Genomic DNA, 23,175 nt, shown 5'->3' on the forward strand with positions numbered 1-23,175 from the left:
TGGGGTAAGTATCTACAGTTCCAATAACAGACAAGAAGATTGTTTTCCGGGATAGAGAATATTCAGGAGAGATTTCACAGACGCATGTGAAATGATGAGTTTCTGAACAGAGAGGACAGTGATATATTATTTGTTTTGGTGGAAAGGTCAAGGATTAGAGGTCACAGGTATAAAATAAAGAAGCAGGGAATTAAAAGCCACATGAAGAAAAACTGGAAATTCTTAAAGTGAGCATTATCTTTGGAATCTAGAATGCACTGTCTGTAGACATGGTGGAGGCAGATTCCATTGTCAGCATCAAGACGCAATTGGATACATATTTACTAGGAAGAAATTGCAAGGCTATGGTGAAAGTGCAGAGCTGGAAAGTTGCCCAGTAAAAAGCTGATGTAGACTCCACAGGCTCAAATACCTTCCCACTGTGCTAAACCTATTTTCTTCTTCTGCTACATTGACGACTGCATTGGTGCTGCTTCATGCACCCATGCTGAGCTCATCAATTTCATCAACTTTGCCTCCAACTTTCACCCTGCACTTAAATTCACTCGGTCCATTTCTGATACCTTTATCCACTTTCTTGATATCTCTGGAGGCAAACTGTTGACCAACAGCTTTTATAAACTTACCAATTCCCATGGTTATCTTGATTATACCTCTTCCCACCCTGCCTCCTGTAAAAAATGCTATTCCTTTTACTAAAAATGCTATTTCTTTTGGCTCCGCTGCATCTGTTCCCGGGTTGTGGCTTTCCTTTCCGGGACATCAGAGGTGTCCTCATTCTTCAAAGAACGGGGTTTCCCTTCCTCCACCATTGATGCTGCCTTCACCTGCATCTCCCCCATTTCCTGAACATCCACAGTCACCCCATCTTCCTGCGGGCTTAACAGTCCCTCTTGTCCTTACATACTATTCCATGAACAAATTTCCCCCTGGGATCAATAAAGTATGACTATGACTATGACTATGAGCTTCTACATCATTCTCCACAACTATCAATAAACACATTCCCTGGTATCATGGATTCTTGATTACCTGACTGGCAGACCACAGTACGTGTGCTTGCAACACTGTGTGTCTGACAGAGTGATCAGCAGCACTGGGGCTCCACAGGGGACTGTCTTGTCTCCCTTTCTCTTCACCATTTACACCTCGGACTTCAACTACTGCACAGAGTCTTGTCATCTTCAGAAGTTTTCTGATGACTCTGCCATAGTTGGATGCATCAGCAAGGGAGATGAGGTTGAGTACAGGGCTACGGTAGGAAACTTTGTCACATGGTGTGAGCAGAATTATCTGCAGCTTAATGTGAAAAAGACTAAGGAGCTGGTGGTAGACCTGAGAAGAGCTAAGGCACCGGCGACCCCTGTTTCCATCCAGGGGGTCAGTGTGGACATGGTGGAGGATTACAAATACCTGGGGATACGAATTGACAATAAACTGGACTAGTCAAAGAACACTGAGGCTGTCTACAAGAAGGGTCAGAGCTGTCTCTATTTCCTGAGGAGACTGAGGTCCTTTAACATCTGCTGGACGATGCTGAGGATGTTCTACGAGTCTGTGGTGGCCAGTGCTATCATGTTTGCTGTTGTATGCTGGGGCAGCAGGCTGAGGGTAGCAGACACCAACAGAATCAACAAACTCATTTGTAAGGCCAGTGATGTTGTGGGGATGGAACTGGACTCTCTGACGGTGGTATCTGAAAAGAGGATGCTGTCTAAGTTGCATGCCATCTTGGACAATGTCTCCCATCCACTACATAATGGACTGGGTGGGCACAGGAGTACATTCAGCCAGAGACTCATTCCACCGAGATGCAGCACAGAGCGTCATAGGAAATCATTCCTGCCTGTGGCCATCAAACTTTACAACTCCTCCTTGGAGGGTCAGACACCCTGAGCCAATAGGCTGGTCCTGGATTTATTTCATAATTTACTGGCATAATTTACATATTACTATTTAACTATTTATGGTTCTATTACTATTTATTATTTATGGTGCAACTATAACGAAAACCAATTTCCCCCGGGATCAATAAAGTATGACTACTACTACTACTACTACTACTATCTCTCCTCGCTCCCACCCCACGTTCTGCAGGAATCACTCCCTCCATGATTCACTTGTCTATTCGTCCCTCCCCAGTAATCTCCTCCTGGCATTTATCCCTGCAAGTGCTACACCTGCCCATTCACCTCTATTCATTCCTTCCAGGTGAGGCAACACTTCACCTGTGAATCTGCTTGGATCGTCTATTGTGTCAGATGCCACTTCCTCTACGCTGGTGAGACCCATTGTAAACTGGAGGACCACTTCATCGAGCACCTCTGCTCCATCTGCTAAAAATAGAACTTCTCAGTGGCCAAACATTTTAATTACAATTCCCATTTCCATTCTGACATGTCACTCCATGGCCTCCTCTTGTGCCATGATGAGGCCACCCTTGTATTCCCGTTTGGGTAGCCTCCAACCTAATGGCATTAATATCCATAAGACCATAAGACCATAAGACAAAGGAGCAGAAGTCGGCCATTCGGCCCATCCAGCCTGCTCTACCATTTTATCATGAGCTGATCCATTCTCCCACTTAGTCCCACTCTCCCGCCTTCTCACCATAACCTTTGATTCCCTGGCTACTCAGATACCTATCAATCTCTGCCTTAAATACACCCAATGACTTGGCCTCCACTGCCGCCCGTGGCAACAAATTCCATAGATTCACCACCCTCTGACTAAAAAAATTTATTTGCATTTCTGTTCTGAATGGCGCCCTTCAATCCTTAAGTCATGCCCTCTCGTACTAGACTCCCCCATCATGGGAAACAACTTTGCCACATCCACCCCGCCCATGCCTTTCAACATTCAAAATGTTTCTATGCGGTCTCCCCTCATTCTTCTAAACTCCAAGGAACACAGTCCAAGAGTGGACAAACGTTCCTCATTTGTTAACCCTCTCATACCCGGAATCATTCTAGTGAATCTTCTCTGTACCTTCTCCAACGTCAGCACATCCTTTCTTAAATAAGGAGATCAAAACTGCCCACAGTATTCCAAGTGGGGTCTCACCAGTGCCTTATAGAGCCTCAACATCACATCCCTGCTCCTATACTCTATTCCTCTAGAAATGAATGCCAACATTGCATTCGCCTTCTTCACCACCGACTCAACCTGGAGGTTAACTTTAAGGGTACCCTGTACGAGGACTCCCAAGTCCTGTTGCATCTCTGAACTTTGAATTTTTTCCCCATTTAAATAATAGTCTGCCCGTTTATTTCTTCTGCCAGAAAGTGCATAACCATACGCTTTCCAACATTGTATTTCATTTGCCACTTCTCTGCCCATTCTTCCAATCTATCCAAGTCTCTCTGCAGACTCTCTGTTTCCTCAGCACTACTGGCCCCTCCACCTATCTTCGTATCGTCAGCAAACTTAGCCACAAAGCCATCTATTCCATAATCCAAATCGTTGATGTACAATGTAAAAAGAATATCAAACTCTCCTTCCAGTTAAAAAAATTCTTTTTCCCATTCTAGCTTCATACAACTTCTCAGCAGTTTATCACTTCCCCCAGGTCCCCTCCTCCTTCCCTTTCTCCTATGGTCCACTCTCCTCTCCTATCAGATTCCTTCCTCTCCAGCCCTTTATCTTTCCCACCCACCTGGCTTCACCTATCACCTTCTAGGTATCCTCCTTCCCTTCCATCCACCTTTTTATTCTGGCATCTTCCCCCTTACTTTCCAGTCCTAAAGAAGAACCTTGGCCCAAAACATCAACAGTTTATTTAAGTCAAGTTTATTGTCATTTAACTATGTCTATGTATATAATGTATATAACCATATCATGCCTATAGAAACGAGACAATGTTTCTCCAAACCAGGGTGTAAAGTGCAGTAGTACACATAACACATATAATATAACTTATGAAGGCAAGGATAAAATCTACAGATGAATCACACATAAATAACAAACTAAAGTGTATTAATATTAAATATTGTACAGGAACAGATTAACAAGTGACACTCTGAATATCATTTCCATGGATGCTGCCTGACTTGCTGAGTTCCTCCAGTGTGTTGTGTGCATTGCTTTGGATTTCCAGCATTTGCAGATTTTCTCGTGTCTATTCTATAATGCTATGCTTTTCCACTGCATCTAACCCATGGTCAATAGGTTCTAGCCTCTTATCTGATCCTTATCCAAGTCACTATTGAGCATGAATATTGAGACTATTGTTTCTAGTCATGCATCTAACTTTCTAGTAGATGGCATGATCAATATAAGTTTGCATTGTTGACTATCCTTATGAGGGTAGATACTAAGTCAACCCTATACAATAGGTATATTTTAGAAATATATTAGTACAAAGGGCTGTGGGATAGCTCATTGTTGGCCAAAAGACACTCTTGACACCAGCTTTGCTGGGAATGTAGAACCATGATTATGATAAATATTGTATTAATTCTATATTTGTTTTTTTTTGTTATAGTCGTAGAGTCATAGAAGAGTACAGCACAAAAAACAGACTCTTTGGCCCATCTCATCCATGCCGAACCATTTCAACATTGACCTGCATCAGGACCAAAGCCCTCCATGCCCAATATACCTATCCAAACTGCTCTTAAACTTTGAAATCGAGCTCACATGCACCACTTGTGCTAGCAGATCGTTCCACCCTCTCATGACCCTCTGACTGAAGAAGTTTTCCATTAAACTTTTCACCTTTCACCCTTAACCCATGACCTCTGATTGTAGTCCCACCCAACCTCAGTGGAAAAAGTCTGCTTTCATTTATCCTATCTATACCACTCATAAGTTTGTATACCACTATCAAATCTCCTCTTAGTCTTCTCTGTTCCAAAGAATAAAGTCCTAACCTATTCAATCTTTCCTTCTAACTCATGTCCTCCAGACCAGGCAACGTCCTTGTAAATTTTCTCTATACTCTTTCATGGAAGTTTATGAGATCATAAGATATAGGTGCAGAATTAGGCCATCTGGCCTAATTCTACTGACTTCTTCCCGTATTCCTTCATTCCCTGACTCATCAAGAATCTATTGACCTCCGCTTTAAACATACATAAAGACTTGGCCTCCACAGCAGTCCATGGCAAGAATTCCACAGGTTATCACTTTGTGCATCTCAGTAAACTGTTTTTAGTACTTTACATTGAAGAACATGATGACTGCAAGAATATACAATATATTTTAAGGATTTTATCTGTCAATGTTACAAAGATAGTAGCACAATTACTGGTCTCCTGCATATAAATGAAATTTCTAAATTTAATTAGATGTTAACTTTCTTTTTAAAAGGAATTACCCAAGTTTATTGATCACTTTATTGCAAACGTCAGGCTTAAATAACATGATGGTCATCACCATAGGCAGAAATTTATTGGGGCAAATCAATATTCAACTTTGTATATTCAACTAAACATCACTTAAAACCTCTCAAGCATAAAGTAACTATACTTACAATTGTGGTGTTTGACACAAAATTACTTGTTTTTCCTGTTTCAACATTGTAGCGATTAAGATTGCCATCGTTGCCTCTATATAGGTATTCGTTATCTAAAACATTAGTGTAACAATGAAAAAATTAAAAGCATGAATATACATGCATATATATCGAATATTTTTTTTATCTTTAACGTTCCTTTCAGAGAAGGGATCCTTTCTAAGAAATAGATTTTTAAATCTTCAGTGAAGGTCAATAGTAATCTTATCCCAATATAAACTCTTCTCCATTTTTGTTTTGGGATCTGAGAATAGCTGACAAGATGAGCATTTACAGCACGTCTCTAATGATCTTTATGTTGGAGATAGTGAGCCACCTTCTTGAATTGCTGCTGTCCCTCTGGCTTGATATCCACCCAGTGTTGCTCACCATAAGACCTTGGGGCACAGTTAGGCCATTCAGCCCATTGAGTCTGTTCTGCCATTCCATCATGGCTGATATATTATCCCTCGCAATCCCAAGCTCCTGCTTTCTTCCGTTACCTTTGACACCCTGTCTAATCAAGAACCTATCACCTTCCGCTTTAAAGAAATCCAATGACTCAGTCTCCACAGCCGTCTGTGGTAATGGATTCCACAGATTCAACACCCTCTGGCTAAAGAAGTTCCTTCTCAGCTCTGTTGGAAATAGACATCATTCTATTGTGAGGTTCTGCCATCTGATCCGAGACTCCCCTACTGCAGGAAACATCCTCTCCACATCCAGTAGGTTTCAGTGAGATCCACCCTCATCCTTCTAAACTCCAGTGAGTAGATCAAACATTCCTGATACGTTAACCCTTTCATTCCCTGAATCATTCTTGTGAACTTCCTCTCAACCCGCTCCAATGCCAGCATAATTTTTTTCTCAGATTAGAGGCCCAAATCTGTTCACAGTACTCCCAGTGTGGTCTGACCAATGCCTTGTAAAGGCCCAGCAGTACATCTTTGCTTTTATCCTCCCTTTTGGGGAGGTAGTTCCAGGATTAAACCCAGCTATGATGGAAATAGCAGTGATATTCTTCCAGATCAAGTGTCCTGTACGACTTGGAGATTTCAGATGGACTGAGGTATTGTCTGGTTGACTGTGGTTTTACTATTATTCTATGTATATGCAAGGTCTGGGCCTTAAAGCCACTGTGTTGCCTAGCAGGCGTTGAGGGCTGGTGGACTGATGATATCGATGGGCTGGAGGGTTCTGGCTATATATATTTACATATTCATTATGTAATTACATCATTGCAGAAGAATCCTCCCAGAGAGCCAGAGTGGTCTCACAGCCAACAGGAGCACCACCAGCATGGTATTTGTTCTCAGGCAGCTCCAAGAGAAACGTCGGAACAGAACAAAGGATTGTACGTGACGTTTGTCGACCTTACCAAAGCGTTTGATACCATGAGTAGGGAAGGACTCTGGCAAATCGTGGAATGTCTGGGATGCCCCCCAACGTTCCTCAGCATGGTCATTCAGCTACATGACGATCAGAGTGGCCAAGTCAGACACAACAGCGACCTCTCAGAACCCTTCCCAATAGGCAATGGAGTAAAGCAAGGCTGTGTCCTCGCGCCGACTCTCTTCACCCTCTTCTTCAGCATGATGCTCGAAAGGGCCACAGAAGACCTTGATGACGAAGACGGTGTCTACATCCGATACCACACCGATGGCAGCCTATTCAACCTGAGGCGACTACAATCCCACACCAAGACATTGGAGCAACTCATCCGAGAGCTACTCTTCGCCGACGATGCTGCCCTTGTTACCCACACAGAGACAGCCCTGCAGCGTATAACATCCTGCTTCGCAGTGTTACATGCTCAAGGAGATCTGTTTTTTTTGTGAGAATGATGTAATGGTCTTTTGGAGGTCACCTGATGTGATTTTCCCACCGATGTGAGGTCACGTGATGACATGTGCCCCGTGACTATATAAGGGTCGACCCAGGTGATGCAGAGGTTTTTTTTTCAGTTTGTAGATTTCCAGGTAGAACGTGCTGTATCTCCGTTTCTGTTGTGTGTTTGCTTTTGGTGACGCAGTTTCATTTTTAAAACGGAGTGTGCGTTCTTTTGCAAAATACCATATTATTTGGACTGGAAATTTTTGCTAGATGTGTTGATTTACTCAATTCCAACATTAGAAGGGAGAGTGAAGAATTTATTGCAGTTACAGGATCGAAGGATCGAGAGGAGTCGGCATCGTTTGGCAGTTTAATAAAGGATCGACCTTATTGAGTCTTCGTTGGAGGAGTAGCTACCTGCATCGAGGATAACTCTTGCCAAAAAGAGCAAGGAGTTCATGCAAAAAGGTGCTCTCTGTCTCTCTAAAGGAACTTAAGGTCAGTTGATTTAAACTGTTTATATTCGGCATCGTGAATCCTGTGGACAGAACCAGCAGTAAAGTTGCGTCTGTGAAGAAATCCTTCTCCAGAGAAGTCTCTCCCAATTAAACGTGTAAGTCTGATGGACTTTCAAAGTTATCGCTTTAAGAACTATATCTGACTGTATCGCTTTAAGAACTGTTTTTGCATTTAATGCTTTAAGAACCAGAGCTGAGCGGTGAGTTGGTGAACGGCTGCATATCTGTTAACTTCCGGTTAAAGTTTTCGTTTGTTTTTTTCCCCTTATCATTTATCCGTGTTTAGTAAATGTTTGGTTGTTTTTATATAACCTGTCTCAATTGATATTCATTGTTGCCGTTTATGTAACAGCAGAGACTGCCGAGCTCTTCGGGCTGCAAGTCAGCTTGAAGAAGACAGAAGTTTTCCATCAGCCCACACCTCAGGAAGATTACCACCCTCCCTGCATCACCATCGGTGAGGTAGAGCTGAAGACAGTCCACCAGTTTAGCTACCTGGGGTGCACCATCTCGTCAGATGCCAAGACCGACAAAGAGATTGACAACAGACTGGCAAGGGCAAACAGAGCATTCGGCAGGCTGTACAAAAGAGTCTGGAACAACAAGCATCTGAAGAAAGACACAAAGATCAGCGTGTACGGAGCCGTTGTACTGACCACCCTCCTGTACAGCTCCGAGTCGTGGGTCACCTACCGTCAACCACCTATGACTCCTTGAGCGTTTCCACCAGCGCTGCCTCCGCACCATCCTCAACATCCACTGGAGTGACTTCATCACCAACATCGAAGTCCTCCAACAGGCGGAGGTCACCAGCATTGAGGCCGTGCTGTTGAAGATGCAGCTGCGCTGGGCAGGGCACGTGTCCAGGATGGAGGATCATCGCCTGCCCAAGATTGTGCTGTATGGCGAACTCTCCACTGGCCACCGTGACAGAGGGGCACCGAAGAAGAGGTACAAGGACTCTCTGTAGAAATCCCTTGGTGCCTGTCACATTGACCATCGCCAGTGGTCTAATTTAGCCTCCAATCGCGAGGCCTGGGGACACACCATTCACCAGTCTGTCTCCTCCTTCGAGAACGCACGCAGGGCTGGCGTTGAGGACAAAAGGAGAAGGAGGAAGAACCGTGACACAGCAGCACCAAACCCAGAACAGAATTTCCCTCACAGCCGCTGTGGCCGGACCTGCCTGTCCCGTATTGGCCTCGTCAGTCACCAGCAAGCCTGCAGCAGATGTGGGCAGCCCCCTTCCTAAATCTTCGTTCACGAAGCCAAGCCATGATTTACATATTCTGCATTGTTGTATTTTTATTGAAATTTTATATGGGTTTGTTGACTTGCAGGTGCGAGGACTGGGCATCAAGCTGTGCCATCGTGTTGGCAGGTTGTGGGCAAGGTGACTCTTATTACATGACTGTGATCCTGAGTGTGACTGTTGGTAATGTGTCTCCGCACCTTGGCCCCATGGTAACGCTGTCTCGTGAGTGAATCCGGTCCAGGAACCCGATGGCTTAGGCCACGGCTGTGGAGTCCGTAATTCAGTGCTGAGGTGAGTGAATCCAGTCAGGAGCCCTGCAGCTGCTGAATAACAATGATGCCCAAACCTGGTGGTGTGGATGAAAGACCCCTGCATCACGCAGTCTAATCTCAATATGGCACTGGCGATATACGGCAGCATTCAGTTGGCAGCTCACAAAACAACCAGCTATTATACTAATAAGCATAGTTCTGTATTTCAGTTTCACCAAGATGGTGTTTTGTTACTTTCAGTACTGTTCCTAGCAATCCTTCTGTACTCTCACGGAGCTGGTGTTCATTCTAAGACTTTATGGTAATGATAGACTGAGGGCCATGAAGTTACAGATTGTGATACTGTACATTCTTATTACTGATGATGTTCCACAGGAGCTCAGAGATACCTAGTTTTAATCTGCCAGATTTCTTCTGAGTGTAACACACTTGTAGTGTCACAAAATATAATGGATGAATGTCCCCATTGTAGCAGGACAAAGATTGTTCATTGGTCATTTCCATTAAAGCTAAGGACAGATGCAGCTGCCACTGAGAGGCTGGTAAGGATGAGATTAAGTAGTTTTATTGCTTATATTTTTCACTCGTTACCTGCTGTAAACCCAGTCTGGCAACAGGATTGCAGCTCAGTCAATGGTCATGCTTTCAATCGAATCCACTCCTGAATTATGGACACAGACATTAAAACCAAACGACACAGGGGCAGAATCAGGTCATTTAGCCCATTGAGTCTGCACTGCTATTTCATCAGGGCTGATCCAGTTCCCTCTCAATTCCCATTCTCCTTCCTTCTTCCCATATCCTTTCATGCCCTGACTAATCAGAACGTATCAACCTCTGCCAAAATATACCCAATAATCTGCTCCCACAGCCACCTGTGGCAATGAATCCACAGATTCACCACCCGCGGACTAAAGAAATTCTTCCTCATCTCTTTTCTAAATGGACGCCCCTTTTTTCTGAGGCTCTGCCTTCTGGACTCAGCTACTATGGGAACCATCTTCTCCACATCCAGTCTATCTAGGCCTTTCAACATTCAATGAGATCCACCCCGTTCTTCTAAATACCAGTGAGTAGATGTCCAGAGACATCAAATGCTCCTCATATGATAACCCTTTAATTCCCAGAATCACTCTTGTGTACCTTTTCTGAACCCTCTTCAACATAAGCACAACCTTTTTTGATAAGGGGACCAAAACTGTTCACAATCCTCCTAGTGAGTCCTCATCGATACATTATAATGCCACAGTATTACATCCTAGCTTTTAAATTCAGTCCAAATGAATGCTAATATTGCATTTGCTTCCTCACCACTGATTCAACACACAAGTTAACTTCTTGGGAATCCTGCATGAGGACACCCAAGTCCCTTTACACTTCCGATATTTTAATTTTCTCCCAAGTGAGAAAATAGTCTACGCTTTTGGTTCTTCTACCGAAGTGCATGACTATACATTTTCCAACAGTGCGTTCCATCTGCCACTTCTTTGCCCATTCTCCTAATCTAAGTTCTCCTGCCACCTCCTTGCATGTTCAACATTACTTGCTCCTCAACCTATCTTCATATTGTCCACAAATGTGGTCATAAAGCCATCAATTCTGTCATACAAATCATTGACAACAATGACCACCATGGAACACCACTAGTCAATGGCAGCCAATCTGAAAAGGATCCTTTTATTCCCACTCTTTGCTTCCTGCCAATCAGCCAATGCTTTATCCATGCAAGTACCTTTCCTGTAATATCATGGGCTCTTATCTTGTTTAGCGGCCTTATGTGTGACACTTTGTTAAAGACCTTCTGAAAATCCAAGCACACAACATGCATCAATTCTTCTTTGTCCACCCTGCTTGTTATTTCCTCAAAGAATTCCAACATATTTATCAGGCAACATTTTCCCTTAAGGGAACAATGCTGACTTTAGCCTATTTTGCCATGTGCCTCTAAGTACCCCGAGAGCTTATCCTAACCAATCAACTCCATCATCTTCCCACCACTGAGGTCAGATAACTAGCCTATAATTTCCTTTCTTCTGCCTCCCTCCCCTTCTTGCAATTTTCCAATCTTCTGGAACCATGCCAGCATCTACTGATTCTTGGAAGATTACTAATGTCTCCACAATCTCTACATCTACCTCTTTCAGAACCCTGTGGTGTAGTTCATCTGGACCAGGCGACTGACCCACCTTCAGACACAAACAAGAGAAAATCCACAGATGCTGGAAAACTGAGCAACACACACAAGATGCTCAAGGAAATCAGCAGGCCAGGTGGCATCTAGGAAAAGAGTACAGTTGATGTTTCAGCCCGAAACATCAACTGTACTTTTTTTCCTAGAAGTTGCTTGGCCTGCTGGGTTTCTCCAGCATTTTGTGCATGTTCCTACCTTCAGACATTTCAGCTTTCCAACACCTTCTCCCTCGTAATGGCAATTGTGCTCACTTCTGTTCCCTGACACTTTTGAACTTCCAGCATACTGCTAATGTCTTCCATAGTGAAGACTGATACAAAACTCGTATTCAATTCATCTGACATTTCCTTGTTCCCAATTATTACCTCTCCAGCAACATTTTCCAGAGGTCTAATATCCACTCTCAACTTTCTATTATTCTTTATACATCTGAAGAAACTTCTGGTATCCTTGTTGATATTATTGGATAGTTTACCTTCACATTTTATCTTATCCCTCCTTATGGCATATTTAGTTGCTTTCTGTTGGTTTTTAAAATATTTTCCATCCTCTAACTTCTCCATAATTTTTCTTCTATTATTTTTCTTCTCTTTTTCTTTCATGATGTTTTTGACTTCACTTGTCAGCCACTGATGCATCATCCTGCGTTTGGAATACTACTTCTTCTTTAGGATGTATCTACCCTGCACTTTCCAAATTACTTCCAGAAACTTCTGCCGTTGCTGTTCTGCTGTCATTCCTGCTAGTGTCCCCTTCCAGTCATCATTGGCCAGCTCATCTTTCATGCCTCTGTAATTCCCTTTACTCCACTGTAATACTGTTACATCTGACTTTAGTTCCTCCCTTTTAAATTGCATGGTGAATTCTATCATACTACAATATCTGCCTCCTAAGGGTCCTGTAACCTAAGTTCCCTGTTCAAATCCTGATCATTACACAACACCCAATCCAGAATAACCTTCCCCTGAGTGGGCTCAACCGCAAGCTACTCTGAAAAGCCTTTTCATAGACATTCTACAAATTCTCTCTCTTGGGATCCAGCACCAACCTGATTTTCCCAGTCTACCTGCATATTGAAATCCCTTATGACTACCCTTGTTTATCTCCGATTGTAATATGTACCTCACATCCTGGCTACTGTTCAGAGTGCTGTATATAGACAATAGACAATCAGTGCAGGAGTAGGCCATTCAGCTCTTCGAGCCAGCACCACCATTCACTGTGATCATGGCTGATCATCCACAATCAGTATCCAGTTCCTGCCTTATCCCCATACCCTTTGATTCCGCTATCTTTAAGAGCTCTATCCATCTCTTTCTTGAAAGCATCCAGAGTCCTGGCCTCCACAGCCTTCTGGGCCAGAGCATTCCATATATCCACCACTCTCTGGGTGAAAACGTTTTTCCTCAACTCCGTTCTAAATGGCCTACCCCTTATTCTTAAACTGTGGCCTCTGGTTCTGGATTCACCCATCAGTGGGAACATGCTCTCTGCCTCCAGCATGTCCAATCCCTTAATAATCTTATATGTTTCAATAAGATCCCCTCTCAGCCTTCTAAATTCCAGGGTATACAAGCCCAGTCGCTCCAATCTTTCAACATGTGACAGTCCTGCCATCCCGGGAATTAACCTTGTGAACCTACGCTGCACTCCCTCAAATTTGGAGACCAAAACTGCACACAGTACTCCAGGTGTGGTCTCAGCAGGGCCCTGTACAGCTGCAGAAGGACCTCTTTGCTCTTATACTCAATTCCCCTTGTTATGAAGGCCAGCATGCCATTTGCTTTCTTCACTGCCTGCTGTACTTGCATGCTTGCTTTCAGTGACTGATGTACAAGAACACCTAGATCTCGTTGTACTTCCCCTTTTCCTAACTTGACTCCATTTAGATAATAACCTGCCTTCCTGTTCTTACCTCACATTTATCCACATTAAACTGCATCTGCCATGCATCTGCCCACTCACCCAGCCTGTCCATGTGTATATTTCACATCAGGGTCTTTTTACCTTGCAACTTCTTAACTCTGCCCATAAGATTCAACATTTTCCGATCCTCTTTCGAAGGATTTGATTTAATTTATCACCAACAGAGCCACACCACGCCCTCTCCATACCTGCCTGTCCTTTTGATACAATGTGTGTCCTTGGATGTTAAGCTTGCTACAATGATCTTCTTTCAGCCATGATTCAGTAATGCCCAAAATGTTATACTTACCAAATTCATCTAAAAGTTAATCTACCGTATTCAGTACACTGAGTGCATTCAAATAAAATACCTTCAGTCCTATATTCATCACCCCTGTTGTTGTCCCCCTGTTACACTGCAGCTCGTTACACTGCAACTCATCTCACTGACTGCAATTTTGCCCATTCATCTGCCTGTTCTTCCTGACCATCTCACTACACACTGCCTGTGCTTGTATATCAACAGCCCCATCCTCAGCCCTATCACTCCAGTTCCCATCCCCCTGCCAAATTGGTTTCAAACCTCCCTAACAGCTCCAGCAAACCTGCCTGCAAGGATATTGGTCCCCCTTGGGTTCAGGTCTAACCCGTACACATTGTGCCATCCCCAGAAGAGATCCCAATGATCCAGAAATATGAACCCCTGCCCCCTGAACCAGTTCCTCATCCACGCATTCATTTGTCAAAACGTCCTGTACTTACCCTCATCGGAGCATGGCACAGGCAGCAATCCAGAGAATACTACCTTGGAGGTTCTACTTTTCTGCTTTCTACCCAACTCCTTAAATTCTCTCTTCAGGTCTTCATCCCTTTTCCTACCCATGTCACTGATACCAGTATGTACTAAGATTTGGAGCTGCTCATCCTTCCCCCTTTAGAATGCCGTGGACCCAATCCAAGACGTCCTTGACCCTGCTAACTGGGAAGCAACATATCACCCAGGTGTCTCTTTCACGTCCAAAGAATCTTGTGTCTACTCTTCTAACTATGGTATCACCTATCATTACTGCAGTCTTCTGCTCCCACTTCCCTCCTGAACCACAGTGCCAGATTCAATGCTAGAGATCTGGTCACTGCAGCTCTCCCCTGGTGTGCTGTCTCCCTCAACAGTATCTAAAGCGGTATACTATCTATTGAGCGGGACAACCTATCAAGCAGCTGCCCATTTCCTTTCTCTCTCCTGACAAGTCACCAGAGTATATTCTGCGAATTGGTTACTTCCATGACACCGACTATGTATTAAAAGAGGAGCACTCATTCATCAGCTGAAGGAGAATGTAAGGTGGTAATCAGGAGATCTCCCTGGTCATGTTTGACTGAATGCCATGAAACCATATGAGGTCTGGAGTCAACGTTAAAGACTTCAAGAATTGCTGGCCCCTGCCTAACCCACGTTTATATGACTGTGCTGACACCTCTGGTAGGTGTACCCTTCAGGTGGGACCTGACATACTTTGAATTACACTGAAGGAGCCTGGTTCATTAGAACTAGTACTGGTACATTAAAACTAGAGGGCACAGCTTCAAAATTGAGGGTGACCTTTTAGAACAGAAGTAAGGAGGAATTTTTTAGCCAAAGAGTGGTGAATCTGTGGAATGCTCTGTCACGGACTGCGGTGGAGGCCAGGTCCAATGGTATATTCAAAGCGGAAGTTGATAGATTCCTGACTGCTCAGGGCATCAAGGGATATGGTGAGAGTGAAGGCGTATGGGGTTGAATGGGATCCAGGAACAGCTATGATGAAAAGGTGGAGCAGACTTGATGGGCTGAATGGCCTAATTCTGCTTCTATGTTTTATTGCCAGTCCATCATGGCTGATTTATTATCCCTCTCAACACCATTCTCCTGCATTCTCCCTATAACTTTTGATGCCCTGATGAAGCATGAACATGTCAGCCTCTGATTTAAATATAGTCAATGACTTGACCTCTACAGCACAGCCGTTTGTGGCAATAAATCCTAAAGATTCACCATCCTCTGGCTAAAGAAACTCCTTCTCATCTCTGTTCTAATCGAGGTCCCTCTATCCTGAGGCTGTGCCCTCTGGTCCCAGAGTCATCCACTGTAGGAAACGTCCTCTTCCCATCCACTCTGTCCAGGCGCTTTAAAATCCAATAGGCTTCAATGAGATCCACCCTTATTCATCTAAATTCCAGTAAGAACATGCCCACAGACATCAAATGCTCCTTATACGAATAACCCTTTCATTCCCAGAATCATTCTCATGAACTTTCTCTGAACCCCCGCCAATGACAGCACATCGTTTCTTAGATAAAGTCCCCTAAACTGCTCACAACACTCCAGGTGTGGTATGACCAATGCCTTGTAATGCTTTTTATCTATCTTTGCTCTTATGTTCTAGCCCTCTTGAAATGAATGCAAACACTGCATTTGCTTTCGTTACCACTGCAAGTTAACCTTTAGAGAATCCTGCACATGGACTTTGCACCCCTGACTTTCAATCCGTTGCTTCTTTGCCTGTTCTCCCAACCTGTCCGATACCTTCTGCAGACTCCCTGCTTCCTCAACACTACCCCGTCCACCTTTCTTTGCATCACCTGCAAATCTGGCCACAAATCCATCAATCCATTATTCAAATCATCAATATATAATGTGAAAAGAAGTGGTCCCATTTCCGACCCCCTGCTGAACAGCAGTCACCAGCAGCCAAGCGGAATAGGCCCTCTTTATTCCCATTCTGCCTCCTGCCAGTCAGCCAATCTTCTATCCATGCTAGTATCTTTCCTGTAATACCATGCGCTCTCATCTTGTTAAGCAGCCTCATGTGTGGCAGCTTGTCAAAGGCCTTCTGAAAATCCAAGTAAATAGCATCCACTGACTCTCCGTGTCTATCCTGCTTGTTATTTCCGTGAGAATTCCAACAGATTTGTCAGGCAAGATTTCCCCTTAAGGATACATTATGACTTTGTCCGACTTTATCATATACCTCCAAGTACTGTGAAACTTCACCCTTAATAATGGACTCCAACATTTTCCCAACCACTGAGAATTGAGTGAAATTTGCAATTTTCCTGTTCTGCAAAAATATTCTAGAACCTAGTGATTCTTGAAAGATTATTATAATGCCTCCACAATCCCTTCAGGTACCTCTTTCAGAACCCTGGGGTGTATTTCCATCTAGTCCAGGTGACGTGTCTACCTTCAGACTTTTCAGCTTCCCAAGAACTTTCTCCCTTGTAATCGCAACTACACTCACTCATGAGCCCTGACCCTCTCGAATTTCTAGCATCCTGCTAATGTTTTAGAACCATAGAACATTCGACCCTTCTAGTCCGTGCTGAAACTTTTTTCTGTTTTTCATGTTGAAGATTAATACAAAATACTTATTCAGTTTGTCTGCCATATCTTTGCCCCCATTACAACTCTCCAGCATCATTCTCCAGCAATCTGATATCCACTCTTACCTCTCTTTAACTCTTTAAATAGCTGGAAAACAAATTTGGTATCCTCTTATGTATTACTGGCTAACTTACCTTCATATTTCATCTTTTCTCTCCTTATGGCTTTCCTAGTTTCTTTCTGTTGGTTTTTAAGCTTACCTTTCCTCTAATGTCCCACTAATTTTTGGTATATTACACACCCTTTCTTTTGCTATTATGCTCTTTTTGACTTCCCTTGTCAGCTATGGACATCTCAATTTCCCTCAGAGTACTTCTTCACCTTTGTAATGCATCTATCCTTTCAAATTGCCCCCAGAGCCACCAGCTATTGCTGTTTTGCTGTCTTTCCTGATTATATCTCCTTCCAATCAACTTCAACCAGTTTCTTTCTCATGCTTCTGTAATTCCTTTTATTCCACTGTAATATTGATACATCAAACTTTATCTTCTGCAGGGTGAATTCTTTCATATTATACTCACTTTCTCTTAAAGGTTTCTTTACCTTAAGATCCCAAATGAACTCTGGCTTATTACATAACACCCAATCTAGAATTACCTTTCCCCTAGTTGGCTCAACCACAAACTGCTCCAAAAACCCATCTCATAGGCTTTTACAAACTTCGTCTCTTGGGATCGAGCACCAACCTGATTGTCCCAATCCACCTGCATATTGAAATCCTCCATTACTACATAACATTGCCCTTTTTACATGCCTTTTCTATCACCCATTGTAATTTATATCCCATATCCTAGCTACCATTAAGAGGCCTGCATATAACTCCCATCAGGGTCTTTTTACCCTTGCAGTTCCTTAACTCTATTCACAATTCTACATCTTCCAATCCCATGTCATATTTTTCCTAAGGATTTGATTTGATTTTTAATCAACAGAGCCTCCCCATCCCTCTTCATACCTGCCTGTCCTTTCAAAACAAGGTATATCCTTGGATATTAAGCTCCCAACTATAATCTTCTTTCAGCTGTGACCCAATGATGCCCAAAAAGTCATACCTGCCAATCTCTCAATGCACTACCTCAATCCATATACTGTGTATATTCAAATATAACACCTTCAGTCCTGTATCCATCATCCTTTTTTGATTTTTCATCCTGTTGTTCCTGAACTCATTTCACTGAGTGCAATTGTGCCCTATCATCTGCGTGTCCTCCTCACAGTCTCACTACACACTGCATCAACTTGTTTATCAACTACCCTATCCTCAGCCTTATCACTCAGTTTCCTATCCCCCTGTTAGTTTAGTTTAAATACTCCCCAACAGTTCTAAGGTGAATAAATCCTCAGGACCAGAATAGTGCATCTTTGGACTTTGTATGAGGCTAGAGAAGAAATTGTGGAGATACTTGCTTCATCTCATGAGATTACTGAAGACTAGAGGATGACTAATATTGTTCCTTAGGTTAAAGGTAGCAAGAACAATCCAAGGCACAACAGGTTTGTCAGCTTGACATCCATAGTGGAGAATTTGTGGAGCAAATTCTGAGGGACAGGATCTGCCAGTGTTTGGGTAGTCCAATAAGAAGTCAACATAGCTTTGTGCACAGAAAGCCACGCTTGGCAAATCTTCTGGATTTTTTGAAAAGATAATCAAGAAAAAGATGTGAGTAGGTCAGTGGATGTTATATATTTGGATTTCAACGAGGCTTTTGACAAGTTCTCACATGGTAGGTTGGTCTGGGAGATAAGGTCTCATGGCATGCAGTGAATTATAGCAAGATATATTCAAAATTGGCATGAAGGTAGGAAACAGAGGGTGATGGTTGATGGCAGATTCTCCACCTGGAGGCTTGCGACTAGTGATGTGCCTTAGAGGTTCAGGATGTCATCATGTTTGCCATGCTTCTCAATGGGACATCACAAACTGGCCAAATGTTTTCACAGTGTACACATTGAATAAAAAACAAATTTGGAATTTTTTCTAATATAAACGGCTCATAAGCATTTCATGCCATTTAACTAATGAGGTAGGAGTTCAAGATTCAAGTCAATTCTTTTATTTATTGAATTATTTGAGCAAAATGAGATCAGGAACAAAAGCAGGAGTATGTTGTTCGTGCCTGAACTAACTTTGGATCAGATTAGATTATGTTGATAATTCCCTTAAAACTTAAAGCTATGGTTGTATCCTATCTATTTATTTCACTTCACTTTTAACTAACATATTTTTGTCTTTATTTTCATGTTTGCACTTTATCCCATTGCAAAACACTTTGAACGACATTATTTGTATGAAAAGTGCTCCAGGAATAAACTTATGTCATTAGCTGCCAAATGTTATGCTGGAAGGTTAAATGGAAAGGTACAGGTTCCCAATTATTGAAGTGTTCCATCCCTGATTACTCTTTGTAGCCCTAACTGTTCATAAGTTGGAAACAAACCACAGTTTAAGAATAAGGAGTAGGCCATTTAGAACAGAGTTGAGGAAAAACTTTTTCACCCAGAGAGTTGTGGATCTGTGGAATGCTCTGCCTCAGAAGGCGGTGGAGACCAATTCTCTGGATGCTTTCAAGACAGAGTTAGATAGAGCTCTTAATAATAGCGGAGTCAAGGGATATGGGGAAAAGGCAGGAACGGGGTACTGATTGTGGATGATCAGCCATGATCACAGTGAATGGTGTGCTGGCTCAAAGGGCCGAATGGCCTACTCCGGCACCTATTGTCTATTGTCAAACAAAAACACTGTGTGCAAGAAGATCACAGACAGTGTTTGGAGAGCAAACATGAGAAAATCTGCAGACACTTGAAATCCAGGCAACGCACACAAAATGCTGGAGGAACTCAGCAGCTCAGGCAGCATCCATGGAAAAGAGTAAACTGCCAACGTTTGGGGCCAAGAACCTTCTTCAGGACTTATAGTGAGGTCTATCTGTCAATAATCACCATAATTACAAAGAAAGGTGGAGAGGCAGGTAGCGCTGAGGAAGCAGAGAGACTACAGAAGGACTTCGATTAGGAGAATTGGCAATGTAGCAGATGGAATATAGTGTCAGGAAGCATATAGTCATGCACTTTGGTAGAAGAAATAAAAATGTAGACTATTTCCTAAAAGGAGAGAAAATTCAAAAATCTGAGGTGCAAAGGGACTTGAGAGTCTGTGTGCAGGATTCCTAAAATGTTAATTTACAGGTTCAGTCTGTGGAGAGGAAGACAAATACAATGTTAGCATTCATTCAGAGAGGACTAGAATATAAATGCAAGGATGTAATCAAGGCTTTATAAAGCACTGCTGACTGCTCACTTGGAGTATTGAGAGCAGTTTTGGGCCCCTTATCTAAGAAAGGATGTGCTGCCACTGGAGAGGGCTCAAAGGAGGTTCGGGAAAACGATTATGGGATTGAAATGCTTTTCACATTAGGAGCGTTTGATGGCTCTGGGCCTGTACTTACTGGAATTCTGAAGAATGGGGTGGGGGGGGGGGGTCCTCATTGAAACTTATCGAATGTTGAAGGGCCTCGAAACAGTGGATTTTGATTGGAGGTTTCCTATGGTTGGGGCGTCTAAGACCAGAGGACACAGCCTCAGCATAGAGAAACATCCATTTAGAACAGAGATGAGGAACTTGTTTAGCCAGTGAGTGGTGAATCTGTGGAACTTTTTGCCACAGGCAGCTGAGGAGGCCAAGCCATTGGGTGTATTTAAGGCAGAGGATGACAGATTCTGGATTTGTTGGGGCATGAAGGGATACAGGGAGAAGGCAGGAGAATGGTGCTGAGAGGGAAATGGATCAGCCATGTTGACATGGCAGAACAGATTCAATGGGCCAAATGGCCTAATTCTGCTCCTCTTTCATGTGATCTTACTTGAACAGTGGGTCCACCCTCCCTACCAACAAGGAGATACTCCCAGTGAACAACATAGTTTTAAACACATTTTATTTTCTGTGAAATTCAAACAAATAGTTCTTGACATAGACTCAAAAGTCAAAGAGGATTTTTAACATATAAGGAATTTACAAATTACACAAGATTACTAAATACCAAAGGATTTCCAAACACTGGGGCAATTCTTACAAACCTAAGAGATATACCAGTAAGTCACATATGTCTCATTCTAACATGTCAGTCTATGATCTCATCTACTGCTGCGATGAGCCCACACTTGGGTTGGAGGAGCAATACCTTATACTCCATCTGGGTTGTCTCCAACCTGATGGCATAGTCATCGATGTCTCAAACTTCTGGTAATTGTGCTCCCCCCTTCTCCTTCACCATTCCCCATTATCATTTCCCTCTCTTACCTTATCTCTTTACCTGCCCATCACCTCCCTCTGGTGCTCCTCCCCCTTCCCTTTCTTCCGTGGCCTCTGTCCTCTCCTATCAGATTCCCCCATCTCCAATCCTTTATCTCTGTCACCAATCCGCTTCCCAGCTCTTTACTTCACCCCTGCCCCTCTCCCGGTTTCACCTATCACCTACCATGTACCTATTCCTCGCATCCCCCTACCGTCTTACTCTGACTTCTAATCTCTTGCTTCCAGTCCTGATGAAGGGTCTCAGCCTGGAATGTCAGCTGATAACTCTTTTCGATAGATGCTGCCCAGCCTGCTGTGTTCCTCCAGAATTTTGTGGGTATTACCTTGATTTCCAGCATCTGCAGAGTTTCTCTTGTTTGTGGTTACACACAAACAAGTCGTCCACTCTGGAAATCTTAGACTGTGGAATGAATTCTGGGTCTTCTTTCTGTTACTTCTACCAATCCTGACTGACTGATTGACTGACATTTATACTGTTTTGCTGTTAGTTGACATCATCTGCATGTGATGTTTTTCAGTTACATTTATCAGGTGAATGCAATGTTTATTTAGACCAACATGTTTCTCTTGATGTGGTCATGGGCCAATGGGAACCTCATTGTTCTCTTGTTTACAACAAGAGCCAAAGCAAGAATTATTGGTTCAAAGTGTGACTTAGTCAACAAGAACTCTGACCCTTGGAAGGTTATGTTACTGTGCAAGAAAGCTGAGGTTAGCAATAAGCTTCTTGGGCCCTGAAAAGTGAATATCATTCATAAAACCATACCAGTCTTCATCCACACAGTTCCACTTCAATTTTTAACCCTTTGACAACTTTGAAGTCAGTGTAATTACGATGTAAAACTATCAACTATTAATGATTACCTGATATCCAATTCAGGGAATATGATCTGTAAGAGTACATCCCGTTCAAGTAGTCATCTAAGGTAAATTTTCGACGCTGATCTTTTTCCTTGTCTCCTGATTTTAAAAAAAAGTTATTTTCAATATGAATGACCAACTTTGAGAGATTTCTAGACAACTAGCTCACACTAACTATTTAATAATTTTCCAATGTTCAGGCATTATTCTGGAGTTGGGATATATAACACAATGTTAACTTCAGCAACCAATCCTTAAACCTGAACGTGGATTGTAGATTAAATTTAAATTAGTTTAGTTCCTAGACCTCTGGACTTCAGTTAATTTAAAAAAAAAGACAACACTGATTAACATTCATTTTTGGGTGTCTGGAGTGTGGGTGCAAAGATGGATGTTTGAAAATTATATGTAATTCAAAGGAAGCATTGTAGGTACATCGTAACTATAAAATTGTCCTTTGATCTTTCGCATATAAAATGTCATGTAATATTGGATCGAACAGGCCTCTTCCCCTAAAGAGTGCTTCACTTTGTCAAATAAAAGACTACTTTAAATCTACCCACTGCCTCTCTCTGGTGACTTTGTTCACATTACAATCTATACCTTGTCATTCCGGTGCAGTGTAGCAATGCATCAGAGAGGAACAAATGGCCATTTTGTCATTGCCTTCTTTACAGTCAATGTTGGTATTACTCCCAAAATCTTAAAGCTTAAATCAGTTACCTCCATATTTTGTTGGCTAAAATATGTTGATAAATCCTTCTTTTCAAACCTCAGGTTCAGGAAATCATCAGCCACATTCCATTTTAAGCTTGCACTGTGGCCCAAATTTGGTGGGATAAGGAAAAGAAATCTGGAAATGCTGTTGTGACGTACCCCTGACCATGTGTTTTCTTAAGGTTTACATGGGGCCACTGTCAGTGTCTTTCTGGAGCATGTGACTGACTGAAATGATCAAATGCATATAATCTGCAATATGCTTTTGAAAGATCAAGATGGGGAGCAAACAATTTTTAGGAAGTAGATTGCCAGAGCTTGGCTGTGTGTTTTTTGGAGACTGGGAATAGGTGGGTGCTGTGTTTTTAGCAGATCAGGGGTGGGAAGACTGGAAAA

The 23,175-nt window shown here is 42.7% G+C and overlaps 1 protein-coding gene across 1 annotated transcript in view; it reads right to left on the bottom strand.

Moving 5' to 3' along the window:
* Positions 1-23,175, bottom strand: part of LOC140198658 (dipeptidyl peptidase 4-like) — a 188,561-nt gene that overhangs the window by 88,629 nt on the left and 76,757 nt on the right. The window contains exons 5-6 of the mRNA XM_072259665.1: positions 22,066-22,161; positions 5,474-5,568 (exon numbers count right to left, since the gene is read on the bottom strand). Of these exons, the coding sequence (XP_072115766.1) occupies positions 5,474-5,568; positions 22,066-22,161 (191 nt within the window). The remainder of the gene's footprint in view (positions 1-5,473; positions 5,569-22,065; positions 22,162-23,175) is intronic.

Source organism: Mobula birostris, chromosome 6 (genome assembly GCF_030028105.1).
Source record: "Mobula birostris isolate sMobBir1 chromosome 6, sMobBir1.hap1, whole genome shotgun sequence".
Lineage (NCBI taxonomy): Eukaryota > Metazoa > Chordata > Chondrichthyes > Myliobatiformes > Myliobatidae > Mobula > Mobula birostris.